Source organism: Argentina anserina, chromosome 5 (genome assembly GCF_933775445.1).
Source record: "Argentina anserina chromosome 5, drPotAnse1.1, whole genome shotgun sequence".
Lineage (NCBI taxonomy): Eukaryota > Viridiplantae > Streptophyta > Magnoliopsida > Rosales > Rosaceae > Argentina > Argentina anserina.
This window is the reverse complement of record NC_065876.1, coordinates 23,557,706-23,573,063: the sequence shown is the minus strand read 5'-3', so window position 1 is coordinate 23,573,063 and position 15,358 is coordinate 23,557,706. Positions and strand designations below refer to the sequence as shown.

General features: G+C 38.5%; 1 protein-coding gene across 1 annotated transcript; it reads right to left on the bottom strand.

Moving 5' to 3' along the window:
- Positions 1 to 12,487: 12,487 nt before the first annotated feature.
- On the bottom strand, positions 12,488 to 15,101 carry LOC126796062 (uncharacterized). Its single transcript, XM_050522827.1, has 9 exons — positions 15,056 to 15,101; positions 14,922 to 14,960; positions 14,581 to 14,814; positions 14,369 to 14,448; positions 14,157 to 14,276; positions 13,275 to 13,370; positions 13,113 to 13,160; positions 12,959 to 12,997; positions 12,488 to 12,863 (listed from the first exon to the last, which is right to left on the bottom strand). Exons 3-9 carry the CDS (start codon positions 14,687 to 14,689, stop codon positions 12,738 to 12,740), a joined length of 618 nt encoding a protein of 205 aa, XP_050378784.1. The 5' UTR covers positions 14,690 to 14,814; positions 14,922 to 14,960; positions 15,056 to 15,101; the 3' UTR covers positions 12,488 to 12,737.
- Positions 15,102 to 15,358: the final 257 nt, after the last annotated feature.

Genomic DNA, 15,358 nt, shown 5'->3' with positions numbered 1-15,358 from the left:
TCGATCGATTGACGAAGTCGGCACATTTTCTTCTAGTGTCAATGAAGTACTCGGTGGACGTGCTAGGGAAACTATATGTGGATGAGATAGTGAAACTTCATGAAGCTCCAGTTTCTATTGTTTCTGATCGAGATGCACGTTTCACGTCAAAGTTCTGTGGTGGTTTGCAGAAGGCTATGGGTACTACCTTAGATATGAGTACTGCTTTTCTTCCTCAAATTGATGGACAGACATAAATGGTGAATCAGGTGATGGAGGATATGTTGAGAGCTTGTGTGCTGGATTTTAAAAGTAGCTGAAAGGATCACTTTAGGTTGATTGAGTTTGCCTACAACAACAGTTACCATTCTAGCATCGGCATGGCACCTTATGAGGCTCTTTATGGTATACCATGTCGATCACCTATATGTTGGGCCGAAGTTGGTGATGAAGCATTGATGGGCCCAGAGGTGGTTCAAGAAACCACAGAGAAGATCTCGATCATTCGAGATAAGATCTGAACCGCACATAGTAGATAGAAGAGCTATGCCGACTTAAAGAGGAGACATGTGAAATTCGAGATCGGTGATCATGTGTTTTTAAAAGTCTCACCTATCAGGGGTGTAGTAAGATTTGGCAAGGAAGGAAAGTTGGCTCCGCGGTATGTTGGGCCCTTTGAGATTCTCGAGAAGGTAGAAGAACTAGCATATCGACTAGCCTTGCCTGCTAGCATGTCAGGCGTTCACAACGTCTTCCACATTTCCATGTTGAGGAGGTACGTACCAGATGAGTCGCATGTAATCGATCATAGCACCGTAGAGGTGAAGGAAAATGCCACATTTGTTATTGAGCCGGTTCGTATTCTGGATAGATCCACAAAGAAGCTTGGAAGGAAAGAGGTAGAATTAGTCAAAGTGTTGTGGAGCCATCATGATGAGGGTGATGCCTCTTGGGAACAAGAGTCTGACATGAAGACAAGATATCCGCAGCTGTTTGTTGAGTAGAGAACCTGAATTTCGGGACGAAATTCTTTTAAGAGGGGTAGATTGTAATGATCCAATTTTTCGGGATTGATTTATTTGAATTGGTAGAAATTTATAAACTTTATACGATTAATAAACCGTAATATTTCGCCTCGCGACATTGTAAATCGAAAACGGAACCGTTATCGGAATATCTAATTAGGAAAACGTTACGTTTCCGCGACGCGAGAATCGACTTTTACTCCGTCACTGGTTTGTGAAAACTTCCTGCACGAAAGTTGTAGAGCTCATCGATACGAGTTCGTGGACACGTCTCGTGTTATAATCGGACGTCGTACGTGAAAGTTATTAAAGACGAAAGTTAGTTTCTGATTTTAGAAAATGGTATAAAAAGCAAAAATTTGGCATTAGGGTAATTTGAAACCCTCTTTTTTCTCTCTCTCTTTCTTCTCCCCGCATCCCTCCCCGACTCTCTCACTCTCTCTCTCTCTCTCTCTCTCTCTCTCTCTACATCGCTTCCGGCGATCTCCCGACCCAGGCCGCCGTGGCCAACACCGCCTGTCCCAGGCTCGACGCACCTCGCCTCGCTGCTGTGAATCCGCGCGACATCTCGAGCTCTCCAACGGCGAGACTAGGGCACGGAGACCAGCTCGCCAGCACCTCTCCTCACCCCCGGTGCCACCTGTAACGAGATCGGCGGTCGAATTCGCGTCTCACCTCGCCGCTGCTCAAACTCGACTCCGCCGGCAACTCAAGCTCTTCTGGCGACTCTCCGGTGGTTCCACGGCTTGAATTAGGTGAGGGTTAGTCGATTTGATTGGTTGTGATGATTTGGTTGTTGTTTTTGTGGCAATTTGGTAGAGGAGGAGGAGGAGAGACTACCGCTGCCTTAGGCGGCGCGTGAGGGGGGGTGAAGGAGGCAGGAGGTGGCGTGAGGCCGTGGGAAGGGTGGAGGAGAGGAAGCGACTGGTTTTGAGTGGAAGTGGGCGAGTTACGCGCCACCTCTAGCGACTGCGCTTGGGCCCCACACGCTGTCACTGTGGGCGACGCATGAGCGCCACGAGCAGTCGCCAGAGGGGGCGCTTGTACCTCACGCGCCGCCACGTGCGGCGGCGCGTGAATAGTAATTTTAAAACAGTAACTTTTTGTAAAATTATTTTTACGTACGGTTAATGTAAAATTATTTTACATACAATAAATATAAAAGTAATTTCTGAAGCGTAGATCGGTAATTATTATTTACTGAGACAGTATTTATGATTAAATAGTACATGAATGTACATGAATACTCAAATAGTATGTACTCGTACATGAATACATAATTAATATGTATTTGTATAGTGATACGTGAATAGTAATTTTGTGAACTGTAATTTCGTAAGAACCATAAATTGGTGAACATTAAAATATTATTAGTGTTTCGACATTTAAGGTTTTACATAACGCTTCTAAATTCACTTCTTATCTATTCTAGGTGATCGACACAACAAATAAAGGATTCGAGTTAGGAATCGTGGAAATTACGCTCATGAATATAAGGTGAGTAAAATCTCACAGTGACGAATCTACCCTTGCGGAGATTCATAATTACGATTAATTTAAAAGAATGAATTATGATATGTATATGATATAGTGGATTGTGTATGTGTATAATTGGTAAAATAGGTACATATATATTGTTTGATATATTATATACTGTCGTAATTTCCGTTTGCGAATGCGTTCATTTTGGTGTTGATATTTATTTCTTTGAGCATGTCGATTTAATTGTACAATATAATGCGAGGATTGTTTGTACGTGGTTTTAACTTGAGTTATCTTAAAACGTTTTTGTGGTCTGTGGACCTGTCTTCGGACGTGTTGGCATGTCGGAACCTAGCCTTGGCCGGGCGACAGTTACGATACAGTTAGAGCTCTAGTATGTTTGCCGGGTAGTAACATGAGGGGTAATAGTGGTGTACCAGCGCTTATGTGTACCTATATTTTTTTGGATATTGGGTGGCGAGAGGTTGCCCAATGTCGGGCAGCGTACTAATATGAGGGGTAACAGAGGTGTACCAGCGCTCATAAGTACCCGTATTATAAATGTATTTGGGTAAACAGAGGGGTTGCCCGATTTCTCATGAGTATATATATTTTATGTTAATATTGGACAACCAGATGGGTCGTCTAATGACTCATGATTGCATTTATGATTGATGATTTGTGGATTTTTTATATACTTTTATGCGAGTTATATTGATATTTTACTCATACGAGCTGCAAAGCTTACCGGGTTTGTGTTTACAATCCTGATGCACTTATTCGATGGTGTAGGAGATGAAGTCCTACTAGGTAGCGATGAAGTCCCTACAGCTTCTTATTCATTCACAAGCAAATTCAATAACATTGCATATCCCTTGTTCTTTTAATATCGTAGTGAGGTCATAGGTAGAAAACGATAGTGACTTAATGCATCTCCTCGAAAGAAAAGAGACATTGTTTAACATAGCCTCCAGCAAACAAAAGAGACCAGAAGAGGCAGAATAGTTGGACAACAAACAAAAGATCCTCTCCTAAGCTTCTTCCCAAGCTCAGCCGGGTCCAGAAAAGTTCGCTTTTGCATTTCTTCAGCACAACAAATAAAATTTCTTGGGTCCGAGTAAGGTGGCATTAGCCTTACGTAGAGGCTCAAGTAAAACCTTTTACATTAATTAGTAAACATCAACACATCACAGGCTAGCATGAGAACTACAGTGGATATTTCACAAGTTCCAACATACATCTTAAACAAATGAAATCTGGTTTAATGAAAAAAAAAACAGCAGACACCTGCTCCCCTGACAAGGAAAATAAAAATAAAAGGGATGCAACAGACCTTCTTCCTCCCAATTTTGAGCATAACCTTCTACTCCAGTCGTGATGAGGCTACGGTCCTGAGTGTCTATCTATGATCCCAAGATATCAAAATGATCACAGATAGGTAAGTAAGATGAGATTGTTTGCACTTATTGAATAGCTGATTAGTCATTATATAATATTACAGTCCTGTACCCAAGATGGTGGAAGAGGATTTGTTAATAAAAGTTAAATGGATAACTCATATAATAATTATCACAGTCCTGAAATTTCGAATAATAAAGTTCGAATTTGAAACCATGATATCTCTAAAACAATCTGAAATATAATGAAATTATCTTACAGCAACAGAATATCAAAACTGAGTTCACAGTACCACTCAGTTGTCTTAAATAATACATTATCAGTTTATACACTCAAGTATTAAAACAATTTGAAATGTAACATTCACTCAATCATCACCACAAACGAAAAAGAAAACCCTCAGTAATCCTCCGTTTAAGCTCTCCGAGCCTGCTAATCCCCACCTCCAGAACTACCTCTTACACCATCGATTTGGTGCACCGAGATTGTAAACACAAACCCGATAAGCTTTTCAGCCTGTATGAGGAAACCAACATTATAACATACATCACATAAAAAGAAAATGTAACACATATCATTTTATGACATGTGAACTTATGAGACACTAGTCAGCCCATCTAGTTACCCAATATTATTTTAAAATATGTGTACTCATGAGACACTGGGCAACCCATCTGGTTACTCAATGTCATTTAAAACATGTGTACTCATGAAACCCAGACAATCCATCTGTCACCCCTCATGCAGTACAACGGCAAACAGACTAGAGCTCTAACTGATCGTAACCGACACCTGGTCAAGGCTTGGTTCTGATTTAATGCCAACAACGTCCGAAGACCAAAAAACGTTTTAACAAGACTCAATGTTAAAACCACGTACAATATAACAATTCACGCATATTTATGTACTACAACCAAACAACTGTTGCACAACAATATACATAATGTCACTTCAATAATCCATTATACCAGAAAGCACATTAACTCCATTCCGGTCTCATCCGCCACAATTAATCGAAAACAATAAAATTTCATAATTTAAATAAAAACCGTAACATTATATAATATAGCAACTCACATATATGTATCTTATTTACCATTTTATACACATACACAACCCACTATGTCATAAAGATGTCACAATTCACTCTTTTAAAAAAATCATAATTATGATTCACCGCCAAAGATAGATTTGTCATAGTGAGATTTACTCACCTTATTTCCCGCGCGCAACTTCTGCGACACCAAGAACGATTCCCTCACTCGTTTCATCGGTTACCTAATAACATAACAACGTGCTTAGAGAACAACTAGTAAAATCTCAGGTGAATATTAATTACAGCTGAAACACTGTTTTACCAAATAATATTTCCAAAATAATGTTCATAAAACAATGTTTACAAAAAACTGTTCATGGAACACATTTTACGCGCCGCCCAAACCAGAGCAAGTCATTAGAGATCGATTTAGCGATTTCTTTCTAAATCAGAAACCGTGTATGGCGAAGAAAGTCCTAGACATGTGAGAACGCCAGACCACTCTTGGTTCCCCATCCTTTCACTCCTTTCAGAAGAAAAGAAATGATATGAAAGGGCACGATCGAGTTGCCAAAGCGTTTGAGCTGTTGGATTGAAAACGTCTTATCTACCCATCTTTATAGAGCTCTAACTCTACACTCCAAAGCCACAATTTAAAAAAGAAATAGAACCTATCATTTTCATATTTATGCAAGTCTTGTATGGATTACTTATAATGCTTGAGCCACTAGACTTCATCATATAGCCACCAAATCGAGCTTTACTTTGTTGCTTTCAGGATTTCACCAGTGCTCAATCTCAAGATTTATTCCCAAGGATCGAATTGTGTTGTGCCATCAAAAGTTTAAACCAAAGTCCATGTGCCTCATGTGTAGACTGCTTTCCACACTACTACAACATAGATGCTTCCAGAAAACAAAAATATAACGGTAGTGAAACTACAACAAGCATCTTGCTCAGTAGAGTAAACAGCACACAGAGTTAACTTAACAAATTGACCTAGCACCTAACAAGCATCTTGTTCAGTGCCACAAACGAAGGATCCCCCTGCCCGCAGTTGGTTGAACCACATTTGCATTCGATTTCCCTTGTACCATTAGAATTACAATCAAAAGTGATTTCCTATAAAATCATATAAAAAAATCAGTTAATTCTCGATTTATGTAAACAAGTAATCTCAAGTAATTCAAAAAATAGATATACCTCCCCTGGATGAATATCTTTTACAGCAAAGAGCACAATTCGTGTAAACTTTGCAGACCATGACATGTGCGTTGAAGGATAAGCAACAGATTGAGCGCAAGAGTTAGGATCACAGCTATGGTTGAACAACCTAGCTATGTTCCCAAACCCTTTCGCGTCAACAGTAAATGACATATCACCCAATTGGTCTAGACCCTCCAAGGCCAAATAGCCCAGATTAATTCCCTCAAATGCCTCGACATTTAAAAAACCTGAAAAACAAGACTTACATGCGTAAACACACTGAATCGAAATATTTCACATGCAAGCCAGTAGAGATCTTCAAAGAATGAATCAGAAGTCATTGTTATCTAAATCATATAAATTGATTTTGAAAGAAAAACACAATAAACAACTAGAACAAAAGCCAAAGTTTCATACCGCTATAATGTCATCCAAGCATGAAATATCAAAAGCATAATCGCTCAACTCGGTTTAATTCTCCACTAGCTTCATGAGACCCAAATACTCAGCAACACATGTCCCTTCCTCAATCAACTCCTCTGACCTCACTCCGTATCCCTTGCTTTCAATGTAGAATAGCTGAAAATCAGCATCTTGACGCTGAGAACTCCACATGAGGCGAGACTTATCCCAAGCGCAACTATTGCACTCAAGAATCATGATCCATTGACCAGTTAGTCTGCAAAAGACACTAATGTTAGATTATACATCCTAGTAACCCAAAAGACAAACACCACTAAGTAATAATCACATACAGTTTTTACTTTTTAGCGTAGAACCAAACCAAGATTGAACCACACAAGACTCTGAAAGCAAATTGAGATTAAGAAATACAAACTTGAGGGGCTTATCACCAGTGGAAATGAAGTAATATCGGAAAGAACCTATCTAAAGTAACAAGAATCACTCTCCGAAGAGAAGTCAAGAAAATCAAAGGAGAATATATATGCACCCAACCAAAGTCGACCAAAGTGTAGAAAACGTATGAACCGCTGAAAACAAAAACTCAGAATACCGATTCCATCAAAGATAAACTATCCCCGAGTTCATTTCAACGCATATAATAAAACCTCACCCCATAGTTCAGAAAAACAATACAAAATTGCACCTATCAAAGAACAGTATTTTTATATGAGCTCTAATCATACACATTTCTACCAGAGAACCTATCGCTGTTAATAACAATAACAGTTTTCTTTTCTCACCTGCCATGCTCATCATATGGCCATATGGGTGATTCGGACCATTGAGGGTGACACATGTACATTCGTCCCCACATGCAAGCTCACAAGTACAGGGTACATACAGGGCCGGCCTTCGAGGGCTATAGGACACAAAATTTGGGGCCTCTAAGACAAAAAAAAAAAATTTCTTCAACAATTGATAAAAAAAAAGTTAAAAATAAAAACAATTCTAAGAGCATCTGCACCGGCGAGCATCTGCAAGCGGTGTGCTCGAACATGAGGAGGGACCGGCAGGAGGAGCTCGAGCACGAGAAGATGAAGCTCGCACTGGCGAGCAGGAGGAGGCGAGCTGCTCACCCAGTCAATCGAGCTGATTTGCTCGCCCGATTGCTCGAGCAAGTTTTGCTCCGGCTTTTGCCCGTCCGCCTGGCGGAGCCAACCGCCCGTGGGTGACGTCAGGCATGGGCCGAAATTTTTTTCTGTTAGGCGCGTGCAATGCACGCACCAGTTAAAAAAAATTGTGAACCAATGAATGGCTGACACGTGTCTCACCGAATGGGCCAACGGTTTAATAGATCTGGGCCTTCCATTTTGAATCAGAAATTTCGATCAAACGACCAGAATTAATTGGCAACGGCTATTATTTAATCATAACGGAAATAAACCCAAAAAAATGTAAAAAAATCCCAAAAATTTCAAAACTCTTCCAAAAAATTGCCTATAAATACTATTTCAATTTGTTATGAACTCACACCAATTTGTGCACAACAAATTTCACATCTTCCTCTATCTCCTCTCTCATTTCGTTTAGCATTTTTTTCCAAAATAATGGGCACTAATTGGCTTCCTTCCGAAGATTTACAAATGTGCATTTCTTTTGTCCGTCATAGCATTGATGAATATGATGGTAACAAACAAAAGAGGGACAAATTGTGGGAGACAATTCATGGCGATTATATGCAAAAGTTGGTGCTAGCACCGGGTGAGAAACCTCTGAAGGAGCCGAGGACCCGAATCGCGCTCGCTTCTCACTACAACAAGTTCAAGATACTCTTGCAAAAATGGGGCAAATGTTTGGCGGCATCACGACAACGTATAGCTAGCGGCACTTCGCTAATGGACGAAGTAAGTACATTGTTTTATCATATATTATACTTTTTATTTGATTATGTGAATTAAATTATGTAATTTATATCTAATTTGTTTAAATATGTAGCATTATTTACATATTTAATTATTTTAATATATCTAATTTTCTTACATTATTTGTTTAATTTAATTTGTTTAAATATGTAGCATTGTTTACATTATTTGTTTTAAAATATCTAATTTGTTACATTATTTGTTTTATCCAATTTATTTAAATTATGTAATTAAATAAGTACCTAATATAAGTTTTTTACATCAGGAACGACAAGCTCAATCATGTTACTATAATACCAAGAAGAAAAAGTTTACACACTTTGAATGTTGGGAAGTGGTTAAAGATCATCCATCTTTCCTTGCGGTGCTACCTACTACTCCATCTCCATATGCAAGTAGTTACCACGGTACTCTTTCCGCAACTGAATCATCTCCAACCATCAATTTGGATGACGACCAATTGAATGAGACACCTCAAAGCAACACGGCAGCTCCATCGAGTCCACCTAGACCAATGGGAACCAAGGCGGCAAAGGAAGCTAGGCGCCAAAAGAAACAGGGTAAGACTCTTATTGAGCAACGAGTGGAGGTTTTGCATACCATTGCAAGTGACCAAGCATCATAGCATATCAAGAGGCTAGCCCATAATGAAAATGAGCTTAATTATTATGCGGAGTACATAGACATTCAAAAGCGGAAAGAAGCAAGGGCGGAAGAAGAGTTACGATTGAAGAAACAAGAGAATGACACAAGGATCATGACAATAGATTTGGAGACTATGGCCCCAATCTCGAAAAGGTATTTTACCAAGAGGAAACTAGCAATCTTTAATGAAGGAGAAGCTAGTCAAGATCAACCTACCGATGAAACATATTCGGATTGTTATCACCCAAGTCGCGTGCTTTTTTCATAGTAGTTATAGTATTGTACTAAGAATAAATATGGGTTTGGCTCGTCATTTTATGTAATTTAAATTTTTCGAGAAATAAAATGCAATTTATTTATTAAGTTGAAATTGAAATACACATTAAATTAAAACACATACTTAAATTAAACACAAGCTTAATAATTAAACACAAACATCATGAAAACACACAATAAAACATATTTAAAGTATTTCACCGGTTTTCACTCTCCAAATGTGTTTCACCAAGTCTCTCTGGAGCTCTCGATGGATATAAGTGGATTCGAGATAGGCAACACGGTCATGAAACCGTTGTATATTAGCTATATCTCTACTGATTGGCTCAAAAAGAACTCGATTCCCTTGTGCATTCACCGGCCCATCATAAACCCGGAAAGCCCTCGATGGGTTTTGCAAGTCTTCTTCTTCTTCCTCATCATCATCCTCATTATCCACATACTCTTCCTCAACAATCATGTTATGCAATATAATGCAAGCTATCATGATGGTAGTCATTACCGATTTGTGGTGCAATGTACAACTATGACGTATAATTGCCCAGCGAGATTGCAAGATGCCAAATGCCCTCTCCACATGTTTCCGGTATGCCTCTTGTTTCTTTGCGAAGAGCTTATCTTGCGGCGTCTGGGAATTGGAAATTGTTTTGACAAATGTAGAGTACCTTGGATATATTCCGTCAGCCAGATAATAAGATGTGGTGTACCTCTGTCTGTGGACTTCGTAGACAACAGTTGGGCCTCTTCCGGCAAGGATCTCTGAGAACACATTGGATAGGTGGAGCACATTAATGTCATTTTTAGCTCCAAGACACCCAAACAAACTGTGCCATATCCACGTATCATACGAGGCCACTGTCTCTAAGATAACCGTTGGGCGACCCTTTCGCCCCGAGTATGCCCCTTGATAGGCGGTTGGGTAGTTCTTCCACTCCCAATGCATGCAGTCGATGCTTCCAATCATCCCTGGAAAACTTCGGCGTTTGCCTTTAGCTAGTAGTCGTGTGAGGTCTGCCGGTGTTGGACTGTGGAGGTATCTTGGACCATAGAGATGAACCACTTGGCTGCAAAACTCCTTCATACATTCCAGGGTAGTCGATTCCTCCATCATTGTAATTTCAGTACACTGATCTGCAGCTGACCCGTACGCTAGCATTCGTAGAGCCCCGGTCATCTTTTGTTGGGGAAGTAGCCCTAGAAAACCAGTGGCGTCTTCTCTTTGATGCCAAGACATGTCGTGGTTGCAGAGGTCCGTCATGATAATGTTGAATCGGTCTCTGCTCATCCTGTACCTCCGGCGAAAGTTTTGAGCGTAAAAAATTGGACGTTCGATAAAGTAATCTTCCATGAGATTGCGTCCTCTAGATAGCCTCTGACGTGGCTTATTCAGTTTTTTACCGCGACGTGAACCGCTTGGTCGTGTTGATTCATCATCGTGTTGTGCTTCCACCATGACCACCTGATTCACGAATGATTGCTCCATATCGTCATCCTCTTCTTGTTGACGTTGTCTTCGCCTGAAAAAATTGTGGAAACTGAAAGGATTCATCAGAGTGATGAACAAGAAAATGTTGCTAAGTGTTTAGATTAAAGGATGAGTTATATGCTCGGATTCTTCACAATGGTGTGAGTATAGAATGAGTGATATTACACGTTTTATAGCAAATTGGTCGAAAATCTTATCAGAAATTTGGTCCAATTATTTTGCCGACAGTGACACGTGTCAATTCTCTACTAGTCGAAAATTTTATCGGAAATCTGCACCAATTATTTTACCGACAATGACACGTGGCAGTAACACCTGTCAATTATCTATTAGTCAAAAATCTTATCGGAAATTTTGGATAATATCGAGTCGATAATGACACGTGGCACATTATTATTGGTTGTAAATATATCTGGTAAAAAAAATTAATCATTTCACAACAAGACAAAATTGAATTGCTCAAGCATATTGTAAATGGGTGTGTGAAAAAATCGATTTGCTTGAAGCAAAATTTGCTTCTGGCCCTACCATTTGCTTGAGCAAATCCAATTTATGGGTATGAATGCTCTAATATCTTAATTCTAACAAAAATCTTACTATTACAATCCCTAATTATTGAAAAATTACCCTTCTCGTATTTTTGACAAAAGTTTCAATTACCTCTTATGGTTGTCGTTTAATTCTATTTGGACCCAGCATATATAGCAATCGGATCCAATTATGCAATAAGATAATAACTCAATAAGACAACTCAATATATAGGACAATTATGCAAACCAAGCAAATTAACTGATCCAACATAGTAACTTTTGAACTGATTACGAATTACTGATCTAATTATAACTTATTATCAATAGTCAATAGATGATATTCTCATTGTTGAATGAAAAATAACAAATCAATAGTAGATCATTAGAGAGGTTAGACAATTAATAATTATGTAAAATTGCAAACCATAATAATCATTCAGTCTATTATCACATTCCCAAACTTTCAGAAAACACAGTACTATGTTTTTTTTTTTGAAAATTGGACAATATATTAAAAACCAAGTCAAACCAAAAGACTAACAATGTCAATTAGAGGAGATCTCACCCAACTATATGAAATAGACGCAGTAATACCCAACTTAACTAACTTATGAGCTACAATATTGGCATTACGATACATGAGAACACACTACTATGTTAGAGTTTATTGTATTCACAATTTCAATTAAAGCAATGTCCAATCTTTTGAAATTAAAGTATTAAAAGTAACAAATAATGGAAAAATTATTCACCTTGTAAAACATAAGTTTTTTGAAAATTAGATTGAATGAAGGAGAGCTGGATGTGTGAATTGTGAGGATGATATGCATGAGAAAAAATAAAGATGAAACTTGTTATATGACAATACAATTGATTTTTTTTTTCTCGTCATTTAAAAAAAAAAAAAATTGGGCCCTCAAAATTTTGGGGTTCTAGGCCCGTACCTCTTGGGCTTACCCCAGGCCCGGCCCAGGATACATACACCGGAAGTTCTGGTATACCTTCATACATCATATCAGTGAAGTATTCAAAAGCTTCGGGCAACTGGACGTTAGCTGGTCCATACACTGGGATCTTTCTACCATGCAACGCACCACCAGTGATATCAGGAAAATTTAAGTAAATTGTACAGTGGCCCCGATGGCCACATTTAGAAGTTCAAAAATTTATAAGCCATAATTTACACACAAACAATTGGAAAGACTCAAAAGCTTCTTCTTTAAATTCAACTCTGGGCCTCGAGCATGGCCCTAGAGACCAGTGTGCACGAACCTCAGGATTCATCGACTAGAATGGAGTCCATGGACGAGGGATATTGAAAACCAGGATTTGCGAGCAAGTCAGGAATCACCAACTCTTCCAACCTCCCCGAAATCGCAAAGCTGGACGTTGTTTCAAGCGAAAGCACACATTATACACAAACCCACAGAACACCTTTACTTGTGTAGATCCAAAGACAGCAATAAAGTCCGGCTGTTGCACACATATAAAACATCATGGAATTAGTTGTATCAGCTTAAAATACCAAAAACCGCGCAAACCTTCATCCAGTAAACAGTATTCCTTACCATTACAATGAACTCACACCGCAATCGAGAACTTAATTTCTGCATGCAGGTAAGAAATTGTCATTATGAGACTAAACAATGCAATCTTTAGGTTCTTTACTTCATTGTAAATAAAGATCAGTAAAACAAGCTTTAAATCAACTGTTATGCGCACCTCAAAGCTATTCTGAATACGTGGCCACACCACTTCAGCATATTGCTCCTGTAAACAGTCAATAAGAACAACCTTCAGTGAGCACTGGTCATTTCAATGTTACATATAGTAAAAAATTAACATAAAATGAAAAACATGGAATGAAATTATGCAATAACCCACCTCAGTGACACCAAACTTTGAACATAACGGACCACCACATTCATACCCCGCCGGGATGAACTGACAATGCATAGAGCCATTCAGTATACCAATTGCCTGAATCAGAATCATTGCGCACTCAAATCAGAAAGCTCAGACAGATGTGCAAACAAAAATAAGTTCTATTAAAACTTTTATGTTCATCCAAAAGTATGTGGCATCTTGAACAAAAGACTAACAAACTTGACCCACAACTTCCCAGAAAAATTTGAAACCCGCCCTATAAGGGCATCTGCCACCGTATCGTATATTTAGTAAGGTATAGTTGTATTTTAGCTTACATGAATGGAATATACTAAAGATGCTTTGGAAGCTTTTGGAATAGCTTCCCACCGTAAGGTATAAATATAGGGTATAATTAATAAAAAGTTATGATATTCCCCTCCTTAGAAACCATGGTTAATTTTATGTCATATATTAATTTTGCCAGATTATGTTCAATATTAGGCTCAAATGAAAGAGATCGTTTTGATCTTTGTAATAGTATAATTTTTGTTATCAACAAAGTTACAAGGAAATTACAACTATAATTGAGAAATGATTAAAATGAAAATGTTAGTTGAGTTTTAAAGGGAAAGAAGAGAAAATAATAAACAATATAATGCTTATAGCGTACCATTTGGAATGTTATAGGTGGCTTATCACTATAGCTATACGGTATAAAAAAAAATTGGAGAATGTGAAATGCCTTACGGTGGGAGGCTATGTTATGCTATATATCAGGTTATAGCTTACAGTGGGAGATGGTCTAAACATCGAAAAAATTATTTTAAATTGAAGAATAGTTCATATTATTAGTTTAATTAATAATTACGAAATATAACCAAGGATTGGATACTGTACCTTAGAAGGCTGAAGCTCAATCGACACAAGTTTAAGGAAATCCCAAATCTTGTCAGTAATATCTAGATCCCCAATGTTTTTAGTTTTGGAGACTATCATGAAACAGTAACAGAACTCGGCCTGACAATGAGATTAAGGTGCGTCAAACCCCAGTTAGATATACACCACTCAAGTTCAAATCATTTTCATAAACCGCAATTATAATGGCATACCTGAGTAATAAGTTTGCAAGAATAGCCATGCTTGCTTAAGCACGCTTCCACACTCTTCCAATCTTTTCGCACTAGAGTTGCTGCACAAAACAATGTGAATGCTTGTAAGTGACCAAACAGTGTTCTATTTAATACCGGCTTGCCTTCCCAATTATTACATAAATTTCTCAGTAGACTCGAACATAAGAAGCATAAGAACAGGAATAAGGTACCTTGTTCTACTTCAATGAACGTACAGAAAGAGGTGAGTTCAGGCATGACCGTCATCGCTGACCTATCGATCTCTCTGTGTTGTACGTGGGGGTCCTCGATACTTATCATGCCTTTTGAAAAACAGTTAAAATCCCTGATGAGGGTCCCAGGACACACATTATGACGAATGCAGTTTTCCACCAACAACTTGATAATTGTTACTGGGGCCTCCCCACAGCAGCAACAACCTTATTCTATTCATTCACGGAAAAATTATATACATATAAAAAACTATGATCATATTTATTACTGAACATAGGACAAAGGAGGAGCTATACATTCAGAAGGAACAATAACTTACGTTTAGAAATATATTACACTCCAACGTCTCAGCGAGTATCTGATTCATTGTGTCAAAAAGTTAGAGAAAAACATCTATCGTGAAGTAAAAACTGTACCCGTATATTAGAAATGCATCAACCGAGTAACGAGCACCTGTAAGGAGTGGCGGAGACATTTCCATCGTTCATTGTAGTCCTCCTGCACCAAAGAGAAGAAATCATTTAAAGGCAAAAAAAGGTCGGCACATCTAAAGAATTTTCAAGTAATCCCACCATATTCCAAAACTCATAATGTTTTAAGTTTATAAATCAAGCAAAACAAAGTTCCACATGACTGATAGGCAACAATAACAGGTTGGATCTTTTTTTATTAACTGACAGATGCCTGCTTCAATTTGATGCAATACCCACCTTCTTGATCCCAAATAATGTGGATAGTCCACCTTCTTGATGTCCA